Below are 14550 nucleotides of genomic sequence, written 5' to 3' on the forward strand. Positions count from 1 at the left end.
AGATCTCATTTGCCAGGTATTTCAGAGAGTTGCCAAATCTGGCCACATGAGAGTGCAATTTTCCATCAAATGAAATAACAACCAAACATATCTGAATCCTAACTGTGAGTTGGCATGAGTTAGGAGCTTTGTGCAGAGCCTCAGCAGTGAAATCACTGGGACTTGGTATACAAAATCACAGTGGGATGTGGAAGCTGTAGAGCAAGGCAAACTGCGTTGCAACTGACTTGGCCAATGGCATGGCAATCAGAACAAAACAAAAAGCAGAAGGTGTGCTGTCTGTTTAGGAAATTACTGAATTTTCAGGGTAAAGACATTAGGTGAAGTTTGTTTGCTTGCCAGCCTCCCCACACACAAATGCCAGTGCTCACAGTACTGGCAAATTAACTAGAAAACAAGAGGAGGCAGCAACAGTGACCTGCCATCCATCTGTGTATGGATGGCTCTGTGCATCCTAGGTTGTCCCATCCCATCCATCTGCCCACACTTGGGTGAGGAGAAAACAGGTTTGGTGGATGTTTCCCTTCCTCGCTGACTGAGATGACAGGCTATGTTGCTAGCTGGGCAAACACCACTGCAGCACACAGGCTGTTTGTGTCCCCCACCCTGCCTTCTGGATGAGCTGTTTTGTGCTCAAAAACCACTGTCAGCATGGTGATCTTTTGGGAGGATGAGCTAGAGAACTGACAGTTACCATCCAGTCTGGTTGTCTTAACATACTTAATTAAACACTATAAAATCACAACTCAGCCTTCTGCTAGCAGCAGCAATAGCTGTGTCTAAATGTTTTGCTTGGCTGAGCTCAAATGACCCTAGTTCTGTTCCTTTTTTCAGACAGACAAGAGAACGGCACTGAACAGTAAGTTAAATTTTTTCTTTGCATTGCTATGAGATCTGTTGGAGGGCACTTGTGAATGCAGTAAATTCTGCATGCGATTCTCTCATCTTTCTCTGCTTAAACATAACAAGCAGTTGCTACCTAAAGAGAACAATGTTGCTGAAATGCTTGCAGTTACTGTACACCTGTATGCATTATAACATGGACGGAAACATGCAACTGCTTTGCAAGGGATCCTTTTGAAAAGGATAAATGCCTTGTGTTGTGTCCCCTTATTTTCTCCCCCGTTTCCTTTCCTTTATACTTCTCTCCTTTTATTCTTTGTTCCTCTCCGTTCTCCATCACTACATACTTTTCTGTCCCATCTTCTCTCCACCTGTCCATTTGCACAGCCTCTGTTAAAATCCCCAGAGAGTTTGTGAAGTCTCCTTCTCTGGAGACTTTCAAAACCTACCTGTACGCATTCCTGAGTGGCCTAATCTAGGTGTTCCTGCTCCAGCAGGGGAATTGGACTAGATGATCTTTTGAGGTCCTTTCCAAACCCTGACATTTGTGATTCTGTGAAAATGATATTGGCATAAGTATGAGAGTGAAATGAAGAAAAATCCATTAGAAGATACATACCAAAGGCTGTTAGGTCTGGATGTGATTTTGTGTGACCAAAATCATTTGGGCAGGAGGTTTACTTGCTATCCCCATCTTTCATGAAATCTAAGGTGCTCCTTCTTGCAATCCAACACAGCTATACGCCCTGCATTGGCCAAGAGAAAAGATATCTCCCTCTCTTTCCATGGATGTACTTCTTCTGTGGAGCACTGAATTGAGCCTGGAGTTGTGTGAGCTGACGTTTTAAGAGATGAGTCTTTTCAGAGCCACTGGTGTATGGTGTTTGCCATCAATAAGACTCATGCACAACACGCTGTAAAACCCATCTCAAGCCTCCAGACCATGATGTTAGAGTAGTATTACACTGAGCAGTGTGACAGAATTGCATGCTCATTATGCCTCGTCTTCTGTCACCAACAGGGCCCAGTCAGATAAAGAAGGTGTCAAACTTCTGTCCGTGAAGACAACTTCTGCTGAGACTGGTGAGTGATTCTTCTGTGTCATTGTGTTTGGGGATGTCATTTCCAACAGCAAAACCATCCTCACTTCCTCTCAGGTTGAAGTCACTGCAAGGGTACCCTCACACTGCAAAACAGCCAAATGGGAGCCTTTAGAGTTGCAGCACAGCTGCACTGTGTGCAGTGTCAGTGTCTGGGAGTGAGAAATACAATTGCTATAGGGAAAACCATTTTTTAACTCTTCAGTGGTAAGATACACCTGGGCATGTGCAGGGATAACCAAGGTAGTGATATTTATCAGTTAGATTTGGGAACGCAAGGATGTTTGTCCACTGATAATATTCCGATAGCCAAAAGGGTTGGGAGTAAATGCTGCAGCCTTGTGTCCAGTCACCCTACGTATTCAAAATCCTACTCTTGTCATAAAATTCTAGTCTTGTCCTACTCTCTCCTGTGCTTCACTGATCCACTTTGTTGCAAAATGTGTGTGTAATAGAAGCTGAAAGGAGTAAAGGTTACAGTTAATGTACAAAAAAGAAATGAAAATCTCACCAATACAAGCAGGAGATGGAGGTAACTATAGGTTCTACAGGAGCAGAGCAGAACAAAATAGCACTGAGGTGGAATAAAATTCTGTCTAATCTGATTCCCAGTTATTAAATTTTTTTTTCTTTTTTCTTAACTTCTCATGGTTATTCTTCTTATTGTTAAACATATGGTAACTCACTTTATCTGCTACATAGTCCTACTTTTCTTCCCATCCTCCCTATAGAAGTCCTCCAGGAACAACACTCTTACTTTATTCAACTTTTTAAGGTTTCTGCTTCCCCCAGTAACATTTCAGAGGTTGCCCAATAGCTGCTTTCCTCTTCTTCTGAATCCTTGATGGGAAATTCCCTGTGACACAAATGTAAATAATGCTCTGACACTTACTTAACAGACTCTTACGTGACTGCAATTCAGCCTTGTGATTCGGGAAATTGTTTTTACATTACATGTCTTTGAGAATGGATGTTTTTCTGTTTTAAGAGGTATGGAGCTGTGGGCATGTTTACATTAAAAACATAACATTCTTTCTGAATTCTGAGTGAAGTCTGAGACTGGGATTCATGGACATTTTTTGACTGATTGTGCCCTCATACCACTTTCAACAAGAAAGTAACTTCAGCAGCAGTCATCGTGTTTTGCAGAGTGTAAATGAGGCAGGACCCAGGCACATTGTTCTTCACAAGATGAGGTCTGATGCTGTTAATCAGCTGCTGACTTAGCAAGTGTCTGAATTTCTTCCATCCAGCGGATGCTCGATTTTCTTCTTTACTGAAGTGTGATGTATGCATGTTATAATTGGAAGGTATGACTCATAGCCACTTACAAGACAAGATTCTTGCCCTCTTCTCATTAATACAATTCATATTTAAAACAGCTACCACTTTCTCTTGAATTCTAACAGCTTTACAGGTTTCGAAATTAAACATGCTTTCACTGAAATTGAAGTCCTGCTTTTCCCCAGCTTTGGAGAAACGCTCAACTTCTAAAATTAAAAACACTCAGAAGGAGAGGCCTGTTTCCTTCCAGAAATATTTCTCACTCACACAGATATTTTCAAATATGTTGGGGTGCCTGCCCGCATGAATAAGACTTACTTGTTTTGTTAAAATCTCAGGGTTAAGGCAAACACTTCTTATACAGGCTCAACAAAGCATGGAAATGCCTGACTCATCTGGTCTCTCTTACAACTTTTGTAACAATCACTTCTCTACATGTACGTTTTCATTTCTAGATGTGTAAAAGCCAGGTCAACTGAAGGGGGAATTCAACTGTTCAGTAAGCATGTTATAGCAGCCCCAGGTTGCATGTGCAAACCAAATTAGAAAACGTCTTGACTAATAGGAGAAATCTCCTAGAAAAAGCCCCAGGCTTATAGTCAGACCCTTAGCATCTTCCTGCTGTCAATAGGCTGCCTGGTCACCTGAACCTGAGCATGCATATAACAAAGTTCTGCTTTCACATATATTCAAATGAGGTTTTATTTTAATCTATACTTTTTAATTTTTACTTCTGTTCAGAAGATTTTGTGACTGTGCAATTGTTACAAAAATGTTTAGAAAAATCTTATATACAAAACGTGTAAGTATATAACCAGCAACTCCTCTCAGACAGGTAACCTAGAAAAACCCTGTGTTGGTGATATGCATGGCATGTCCTGATCAAAGCTTGTAGTGAGTTCAGTCTTGTCTTGTTTTATACATCTAAACAACTGAGCCACTTGCACTTAAAAGCCGGTCATTTAAAAGAGACATATGTCCAAAAGGCGATTTATCCTATCTGTCTTGGACATGTGTCTTGATCTGGACTTAGCTTGTCTCCAGAGGTCCGCTGACTACTGAAGAATCCTATCTTAGGAATTTGTCAGAACCTAATTTTCTTTTTTTCATACATTAAAAGGAAAAGAAGGGCTCCTTTTTCAGAGGTGTAGGTGAATTAAATTTAATCAAAAATATTATTTCAAATACCTACAATTAATGTGAAAGAAAACAGAAAAAGAATAGAGTTAAATTAAGATTGGACCAAAGTAATGCATTTTAATGGAGCAATATCATTAGGGGCAAAAGTGAGCTTTACCACTCTTATTTTTAAAAACTCTTGTTAGAAGGCTGACTTCCTGATGGCTATGAGCTCTAAGGCACCACTTATTAAGAAGCAATCTAAAGCAAAAAAACAAGGAGACAAAATGAAACACTTTGATTTTTCATGCATATTTGGCAGTAAACTGCTGCACTTGATGCAAGATAAGTGACTGTACCTGCAACTTATGTGAAAACTCAGCTTGGATATAAATGCTTAGGATGCTGAATTGTTTTGAAAGTTTTTCACTGATGTGCAAGCACAAGACTTACTACAGTCATTCTTAGTTGAGTGTATAGGCAAATTTAGGTCAGCTTTTCATAGGGAAACTAAATGATCTTACACAATATAGAACTCCAAAAAAATCTACCTGCGAAAGTATTTATTATTTGGGAATTCAATATAGCCCAAAGACCTGCAAGTGGTAGAAACACTGCTGTGAATATAAGATGAAGGATTTTATGTGATGACTAAGAGCTCAAAACCATCATACGTGGTGTTAGTGATAAAATGCCTATTGTGAAAGCATTTCTTGCTTTCACTGTGATTGTTTTTGCATATTTCACTGAAAACCAGCATAGATATTGATCACAAAAAATGCTGGGGGACAGCAGTTCCTTCGTAACAGAAAGGCTGAGGAATGGAAATTGGAGTAAGGCTACTCCATATATATGAATGATGTGTGATTGAAATATTGAAATCTGAGTAATGATTTGACAGATTTCTTTTCTGGCCTTTGCTTGGAGTATCCATTCTAGAATGTATTAAGGGCAGTTCACAAGTTCATTCTTCAGTATCTTGTCTCACAGGAATGTGGCAGGTGACAATATTTTGAAGTTGTTAGGAGTAGTCCTGTTGCCTAAGCATAACGTGATCCACGAGGGCAATTTCTAATCCATGTGTGCCTGTTTACGATAGCAGGGTAGGACATGCCTTTCTTGGTTTTCAGAGGTGTTGTCTGTTCTGCATTGAATGTTCTGGAAGGATATTAAAAGTGTGCCAAAGCTGATGTGGCTTATATTTTGGTGAACTGTACTTAGAAGCATTAAGATTTCCCAAGACACCAACCGTGGATACAAATGAAAATTCAAGAATTGCTAATAAGCGAAGCTAAGAAAATATTCCAGGAAACCATGAATACTTGAGAAGAGGCCTGGCCTGTCACATGCAAAAGACCTTTAGCTTATTGTCACTCTGGAGAAGGCAATCAATCATTCTGCAGAGGTGTACTCTGATGGAAATGCAGTGTGAAATAGAATGAACTGAGGATGTAGGTCGACCAGCATTCCCATGTGATCAGCACCTCTTCCAAAAGCTATTGCTATCTAACCTGCCATTGCAGAAGATGGTGGCTGGGCGCTGAAATCATCACAGAATAAATTAAAAAGCCCTCTTCTTGTTCAGCACAAGAAATTGCTTTGGCCATGGAAATGCACATTAAGTTCAGCGTGTGATGAGACATCCCCCTGTGTTGTTAGGGTTTGGACCTGGAAAATCCTGTGGTCTTCTGAGATGATGAGGCTGAATGATGGCATCTTCATCACTGTTTTCCATAAATCTCCAAATGCTGAGAATATTTAATTATGCTGTCTCATGCATCAAAAAATTCATTTGACTGTAATGTAATGGGACAAATCTGGAGCTGTTGCAGATAATATTCCTCTTCGGTTTCTCTTACGCTGAGCACATCCAAGCATGGACCACGGCTTTTAAGGAGGTAAGGAATTTTTGTTTTCGCCTCATTAGGGGCTCAACCCAGGCAAGCTTGCTTCTGTCAGATGGAGTTGGTCTGTGTAAAACATGACCCCACCATGGGGTTTCTTCACATTTGCATGTAGTTTCATGTCTCTCTCATTTTGTCCAGGTGCACACATCCAGCTGTGTCTCTGTCACTGAAGCTTCCCTTGCAACCTCCTTTCCCTTACTAGATAAGCAGAGCAGATCAGCAGAGAGCAGCCTGCCAATATGCTGCATGCTTGTGAGTGGTAAGAGCTGACATTCCTTCTAATTTGGGGATATTATTTTGTTTATTTATTTTAGCTTTTGTGAGTAGTATTCTGTGTCCTATTTTTTTTTTCCTGGCAGGTAGAAAACCTAGAAGCTGCTTCATAGAAAAACTGTCCTCCACCATCAAAGAGTTAGAGCAAGTACCTGCTTCCCTTTCCTTCTTTCTTATTTTCTCATACTTGACTTTTTTAACTTTGTACTGTATAATCACCTGAAGTTGTAGTATCTTTCATTATAGAAACAGAAGAATAAACTTTCCCAGCTTTTTACTTCTCATGGCTTGATTCAGTGTATGTTTACTCGCACCACAAAGCTCTGGTTGCACACATTCCAGTTGTGAATCTGGGACAAAACTACAGTAAAAATATCAAATATCATGAAATCCAGCTCTGGTTGCACTTCTAACACAGTTTCTGAGCTATGCAATTTGCAAGGTTTTTCCAAGCAGTCTTACAATGAGAGGCTGCTGAGGATGTGTTGATGTTTGTGTCTGTGGAGCATTTGCTAGCCTTCCACACTGCTTTCTGTGATGTTCCTCAGTCCTGCTGAGGGAGTTTGCAGGTGATGCTGGGGGTCATGGGTGCAGCTGAGCACTGGGTCCCATTCAGCACTGCCCTCCTGTTTCACTGGTTGTGTCTCTGCATGGTCAAGACAAACATTTTTGTTACTGCATCTACAGCAGTAGTTTCATATTTCATGAAAAAGTCTCTTCAATTGTCTTTTCTTCAGAATGCTTTCCTTAATTCTTTGCTTTGAAACAGATTGCAACTTATGAGAGATTGCTCAGCAGCAGATATTATAGTGAAATAGCAGTGCAAGTTCTTTCTTTCTTAGACACAGTGTAATCTGAGATGCAGTAGAATTTATTTTTTACGTCAGTCTGTTTTTTATACCCTTTTTTTCTTACAGCCTTCCCACAAAAGTCAGAGTTGGCTTTGCCTAGGTCAAAGTCTTTGTATACTCATGACAATATGACCTGTTAACTCTATTCATCACCCTGTTGTACAGTGTATGTATATTCTAAATAATGTATTCAGATTCAGAATGAATAAGAAAAATAAAAATAAAAATAGAGGGATTAGTATAGCAGCCTTCTGCAAAGGTGAAACAAAGAAACAAAGAAATGTTTGTTTCAGAGTTTCGAAATGGATCTTATACACTCTGTATTTTCATCTGACTATATGCTCACTAATTTAATCACGTATACTAGTATCAGGATGCAACATAGTCAGAAATGACTACGCTTGTTAGAGTAAAAAAAAAAACACCAAATACTGCACAAGTGAAATTCTAATCCATCAGAAAGCCTTGCATTTTCATTGGAGTTCTTTTACTTTCCTGGTTAAATCTTGAGCTTCACAGAGGCCTCAGTATCCACTTGCTGTCTACTTCCCACGCGCCCAGAACAAATACATTGAAGAGTGAAAAGCTACAAAGACCAAAACAATCCCTAGTCACTCTTTCCCATCCTCCTTCTGTCGAAGAGAGACTTCTTAGAGTAGGACATGTGCAGAGTGCATCCTATTGTGCCCAGTGCTGAACATGGAAGCTTCCTTTGGGAATCTATGCTGGGTCTCTCCAGGGGAAGTATCCTGCGGATGCTGTCATGGGAGGCTGTATACGCAATCCCCATCTTTGACAACAGCTGGCACAAGATATCTAGGAAAGATGAGAAACAGTGCAGAGGCACATGGATGCATTCTCTGTTTCATCCCTGTAGCACTTCTAAACCAGAGGTTGTATGTCTAATAGTACGCGGTGGTTTTTACTTCCATTACTTTGTTCCTATCCCCTTTGGCATCTACAGTGTTCTGTGGCAATAAGTTAGACAGTTTAACTGCAGTTCTGTCTGTTGTATTACACTAATGTGCACAGTGCCTATGTCTTTGTGTTTACAATCTAGTTTCAGACAGAAATCAACAAGCAGATGCAACACTGGAGGATGAGAGAGAAAGTAAAAGGTTTGATAGAATGATTCACTGATTACCTGCCCACAAAGACTTACATGTTGGTATCAGTCTAATTTCATTTTCCAAATGTTCTGTCAGAGGCCTCTTTCTCAACCTGTGCATCATGTCTTTCAGTTTTTGTAGAAGCGCGGGATATATTTGAGGTTGGCTTCTCCCTGCCCTCTGCCAACCTCTCTGAGCTCACAGCTCCTCCTCCAGCAGGAGAAGCCCCACAGTCAAGGCAGGACTGCAGGTAACGTGGGTCGCGTTGCAGTCATAGCTTCCCAGCCAGCACTGCTTGGTCACTGTACAGGCCAATCTCTGCTGGGTCCCTTAATCTCCCAGTTACTTGTTGTCTTAGCAGAACAGACAAATATGCAGTGGTCTTTCAACCCCTTATCATGATATCATAGAGTGGTTTGGCTTGGAAGGGACCCTGTAGACCACCTAAGAGTTCCAACCCATCTTCTGTGGGCAGGGACATCTCCCACGTAGACCAGGGCCCCATCCAGCCTGGTCCTGAATACCTCCAGCTTCTTTTGTCAACATATTCTTCCAGTACCTTACCACAATACATATAAAATCGAATCAAGTGACACTAGATACGAGATGCTGCATAGCAATACTGGGAGAAGCTGGTGGTTCAAGTCTGTCTTGATACTTTCCATCTAGTTTGCAGTGCTAGAGTTCATGTGTCACCCTTCACTAGATGCATAACTCAAAATTAATCTAATTTTCCACTGTTTCTGGTGTCTGATGATTTTTGTACATCCCTTCTCTCTCATCACAGCCTTCAAAACATGCAAGTAATCTAGCTACACTGGTTGAGAGTTTCCATCCTGTTACATATTTTCTCCTTTGGCCACAGTGGGAAATTGTTCCTTTGATCAGCTTAAATATCATCTGTTCTAGGAAAATACTGAACAAAATGTTTGGTTTATCATTTCCTTCATGGGAAACAAGGTCTAATCCATTGTCTTTTTTGAGTGATGGTTTTGGTGGCAAGTTAGGTTTTCAGCAGTCATGGAATTTATTTCTGTCACTTACAGCTATTTTGAGATCAATAAAAACGTCTTCCCACTTGCAACTAACCTGAATGTTGTTCTTAATTTGCTCCTTGTGATGCAGCTGGATATTTAGCACAGCATTAGAGCACTGAGCCATTAAACTCCAAAACTGTCCTAGATGCCTCTCTGTGTGGTCTCAAGGCATACTGCAGTCACATACCTAAAACTGTTTGTTACCCATGTTACTCCTGATCAGGGAACGTCTGTGTGATTATTTCCTCCTCAGTGCATCATCATTCTGTCTTCATCACCTGGTGGTTTATTGGCACTAATTATTGTAGACACCATAATGCAGATACCTTCAGACACATTTGCAGTCCCAGAGCCTCCCATCAGACAGTCACTGACAGTACAGAGACATGCTGACCACAGCAATAGTTGATGGCAGCTCGCTCTGCCCTTGAGCTTATGTGTTTAGCACCAGAAAACCCAGACAGACTCTGCAGCAGCATGGGACTCACTCATTTTATGCTCTGATCCAAAGCCTATTGACATCAGTGGGGATACATATCTGGGGAGATGTCCTTAGACACGTTGCTTTCCCTCTGTGCGAAGTATGTGCCTTCCATGAAAGTCTGCCTCAAAGCCCAGCAGAGAAACCACCTGAGAATACAACCAATAGTCCATTATTGATATTTATTACAACTAGCGACTATTATCTTCCCCATGGTAAAATATATCAATCTTGTTGAAATGTTTCTTTTTTCTTTCTACCAGAAACTTATACTTTCTCTTAAAATTTCACATGAATTATTGAAGTAGTTGCTGAAGGCTTTTTTAATTGAAATTTCATACCATCCGAACTTCTGAAGCACTAACTTAGCAGCATTTTATAATGTGTTTTGAAATAATTTTATCCAAAATTGAACACTTGGGAAGTGAGCACATTCAAGCACATTATTGTTGAAAAATATTCAGTGCTTCTCAGTGAAGTTTATTGTGGTAATAACGCTCCATTGAGACCAAATTGTAGGGAGAATACACTCTACGACACCCAGGGAGCAGTGAGGATCTACTATCTGACAATTTTTGCTGCTCCCAACAAGGAGACAGGATAGTGTATGCAGAGGCCAGTGATGTGCTGCTGCTGGACTCATTAGTCCTCTCCCTGTATGTTTAACTGATGCAAAACATATTTTCTGTTATTTAGGAGAGAATTCATCTCAGGGGAAGAATAAAGCTCGACAGTGTGATGATTCCTCTTCAAACTTCAGCAATAAATATGTAAGTTTCTTACTTTTGTCTCAAGTTCTGTAATGTTAGTACCTGTCTGGATAACACTTGTTGATCTTCATATTGTGCTATATAACTAAACAGGGTTAAAAATACAAAACAAGGTGAGCAATGACTTAAACAAAACTCAGCTTGCAGAGTCCATCCAGAACAAGAGTCCTGGGCAAACCAAGGCTGCAGAAGTCCATGGCAGCTGAAGAAGCTGCCATCACACACAGGTTGACCTTTATGGACTTAGCATGTGGCTTTAGCTGCTCATTTCCTGGTTGTAATTTCCTAGTAAAATTCCTAGTAAAGGAACTTACAAAAAGAAGTAGATTTTTTCAGGCAGTTGCCCACAGGAAAGGAACTTACACATTCAGCACCTTTGGTTTCGTGACAAGGCTGTAGCTGTTCCACATTGTGCAAAAGCAAGTACTCTTATTGACACAGTTGATTGCCATAAACTTCTTGACTGCCAACATGCAGAACTGGCAAGTGTTGAACAAAGTTCTTACGCATACAAGGGCAAGGATCGTTAAAGCACCTATAAAATTTGCTGTTTAAGATATGGGTGCTACATTTTCCTTCATCTGTGAAGCTTTCCCAAGCACCACAATCTGTTTCCCATGAAGGGAAAGAAAAAGGGAACGTTGTCCTGAGAAAATAGATGTCAGAGCATATAGTGGCAGGGAGTGGGCAGAGGCAACTGTGTTGTGTCCAGACAAAGCCCAGCCTTGCACCATCATTGCAGGATGGAGTCCCCTAAACATGTGCTATCATCCTCCACCGAGACAGATCTGGTTGACCAGAAACACAAAGAGACATCTTTGAATTTTTCAGCTTGTTCTCATGTCCCTAGGGAATGCCCAAACTGAGCTTTCCTGATGCAAACTCAAGGATAAAATAAGTGAAATCTGTCCCTTGAATTAGCACATCAGAATGTAATGTCGCTACATTTCTAAAATCCCAAAGCTGACTCTGTTGGATGCAGGACAATCTCCTGGTTCACAGAATCACAGAATCATAGAATGGCCTGGGTTGAAAAGGACTTAGTCCCTGTTATCTGCTACATGTGGGATTTACTCTGTATTGCTCACTTCCACTTACTATTACATTCCTGAGCCGTCTTACATGGAACAATAATCTTGAGATACAATTGTTATTTCAGATGTGAAGCAGCCTGGTTTAAGACAACGTGCAGGAACATCTCACCAAGGTTGCAGTGCCGCAGGAACTGTGGAGCAGCTGAAGCTTTTTGCCAGGCAGAACACTTGTGCTAATGACTAGCCCTTGACTCCTAAGCCTCAAGTGCCTCCTGTCCTTTCTGGAACGACGTGCTTTTTTTGATGGCTTAATAATTGGTATATCATATGTATTTATTATGTTCTCATATAGTAGAAGCAGAAAAACTCTCAAGAAGGTTGAAGAGCGTGTTTGCATAGTCGTTATTACAAGAATCTTCTGCACATACAGGAAGGAATATGATAGCATACTTTGTTGAACTTATGGTATTTAGGGTTCTTTTAATTGTATGTAGCAAAATACAAACACGGCCTGACCCTTGAAGCATTACTGGGCCAACTGCCACAATGGAAGTTAATTCAATGATTTCCTGGAGACTCCCCACTGAAGCACATGCTTAACTTGTCATAAATGTTTACAGGATGGGATGCCTGGGTGAAATACTGAAGTGCATGCTTTATTTCTGTGAAGGGGGGGAATATGCTTTGCACTGATGTTTGCATTTTTGTTTTTTGAAGTTCTATAAATTGCTGAATATGGTCCTTGTGATGTAGCAGGCAAGACAGTTAATTTTCTCCTATTCCTTGGCTAGCTGCTGCATTATACATGCTGTGAATGACTCCTCTGTGAGCTGAAGTGCATGGTAGGGATCAGCAGGAAAAGCAATTGTGCAGCTGAACCCTGTATTTGGAGTAATGCATGAGATTTCTGTTGACTACCGAATAACTCTGGAAGTTTAAGGAGTGTTTCAAGTGATGATTACAGACTTAATCTGTACAGAGCTGATGCTGCAAAAATATCAAGTAATGCTTCTACCTGCATGTATCCTACTCTGCTAGAACTGTAAATGTTCAAAAATTATAGTAATGTGAGTATCTGCTCAGCCTCAGTCCACTGGCTCTGGCAGTGTGCTGAGAAACTCCATCATTACATTTGGGAAAGGAAAGGAGACAGTTGGTGGTGTAAGTGTGGGGCTGAGAGCCAGGCCAGCAATTTGAATTGTGATACCATTGATACAATGCTTTTGAGGAAACTTCTCTCTCCAATTTCCCTGTGTGAGTTGAGAAAACTTAACTAGCAGTATGGCAAAAGATTAAATGGATTTGTTAGTTCATATTTACGACAAAGTGTTCATTTCCCTAATTTTAACTGTTGCTCTTATTTCATTGGTGATGGATCTAATCCTCTGTCTTAGCAGCACCAAGAGAAATTTTGATGAAGTTTTGTAGAAGTTGAGAAATGAACAAGGGTGCTCCATGCTGCAGCTGAACTTCTAGGGTCTGTTTGGATGCTCCTAAGTCATTTGGGTTGCTCCAGAGCAGAGGAATTTTGTACCTGCTTTAGAAAGGTCAGGTTGCCTAAAATATACCAAATAGCATCTGCACCTACTCAGATTCCTGATTGCTGAAGTTTCCAATGAAAAAAGAAAGCAATCATTGTGCATTTTCATGTTGATTTTAAAATATTTTTGTAGCATGTTGCATCCTACTGACAGGACAGTAGAAAAGACCAGAGAAACATTACAAAAAATACATGCATGTGTAAAATTTGTTCATTACCTCCATGATGTGTCAAGAAGAGAAAACAACTTCCTATTAAAAGTTATTATGTTTATTAAAAGGCTCTACTTTTTCTCTTTGCAGAAATGCAGTTCATTACCTGTGCCAGAGACGGCCACTGCGCTGCACTGCTGTGGCACAGGGTGAGCTGAGCACATTGCTATGAGCCCAGGCATCAGGTGCTCCAGGCATGGCAGGCAGGGGAGGACCAGGTCCTGCAGATGTGCCGAGGAGTGCAGAAAACTACTCCTTCTTGCAGATGGTGAGGGGAGAGAAAAGGGCTTGCTGCAAATCATTAGCTGTAGTATTCGTCCAAAACGCATCCTCGACAGTTTCTAAGCACTAGCATAGCCAAAAACATGTGCATGGGGCATGTATTACCCTTGTGAAACATCAGCAGAGCTGTCTGTTTCATCATGGATTATTCCAGTGGGAACACAGGAGCAGTGGGAATAGTTTGAAGGCAGAATCCCAGCCTTCCTGCTCCCAGCCTCATCACTATCCACTATGGTCTGTGAGCTCCAGTAGGCATTAGGTACTCTAAAAATTCCACATGCAGCTCATTTTGGCACATTGGGCAGATGTCCACAATATGTGCTGGCCAACATCTGGCCATTCTGCTCAGTGTTCCACTTACTGTACTGTGGGACTTGACGCACCGTGTCTGTGGACATAGCGAAGCGCAGGCTGCTATGGCACGACTCAGAAAGGTGCTCGAATATCACCTGGAGACCCCTGTGCTACCAAGGAAGGCTGAACATTGGGCAAGGTTTGGCCCCATGTCCCCTCTAATACTCTGCAGCAAAGAGCAAAGAGCTCTCAGGACCTCCCCAGCACCATCAGTTATGGTTCCTCAATTTCTTCAAATTAGGACTATATCTGATAAAATAAGCGAGCTTAAAGATCACTCTGTCAATTCTCAATTGAGTCAGATTTTTTTCCATTTACGGGCAAGGGCAACCCATAAAGCACAGACTTTAATTA

The 14550-nt window shown here is 41.0% G+C and overlaps 1 protein-coding gene across 7 annotated transcripts in view; it reads left to right on the forward strand.

The window, feature by feature from the left end:
- EMCN (endomucin) overlaps positions 1-13627 on the forward strand; it is a 44240-nt gene extending 30613 nt beyond the window's left edge. The window contains exons 9-13 of one of the 7 annotated variants that reach the window (XR_006167820.1): positions 835-859; positions 1865-1926; positions 6006-6244; positions 6392-6512; positions 10701-10774. Coding sequence is in view for 4 of the 7 variants with exons in the window: in XM_042812782.1 (XP_042668716.1) it covers positions 835-859; positions 1865-1926; positions 8619-8736; positions 10701-10728 (233 nt within the window). In the remaining 3 variants the exon portion in view is untranslated. The other 6 variants (XR_006167819.1, XM_042812782.1, XR_006167821.1 and 3 more) reach the window with 6 other exon arrangements.
- The last annotated feature ends 923 nt before the right edge of the window (positions 13628-14550 follow it).

Source organism: Centrocercus urophasianus, unplaced genomic scaffold, assembly GCF_019232065.1.
Source record: "Centrocercus urophasianus isolate 14NV4802_14NV808 unplaced genomic scaffold, USGS_Curo_1.0 seq_13, whole genome shotgun sequence".
NCBI lineage: Eukaryota > Metazoa > Chordata > Aves > Galliformes > Phasianidae > Centrocercus > Centrocercus urophasianus.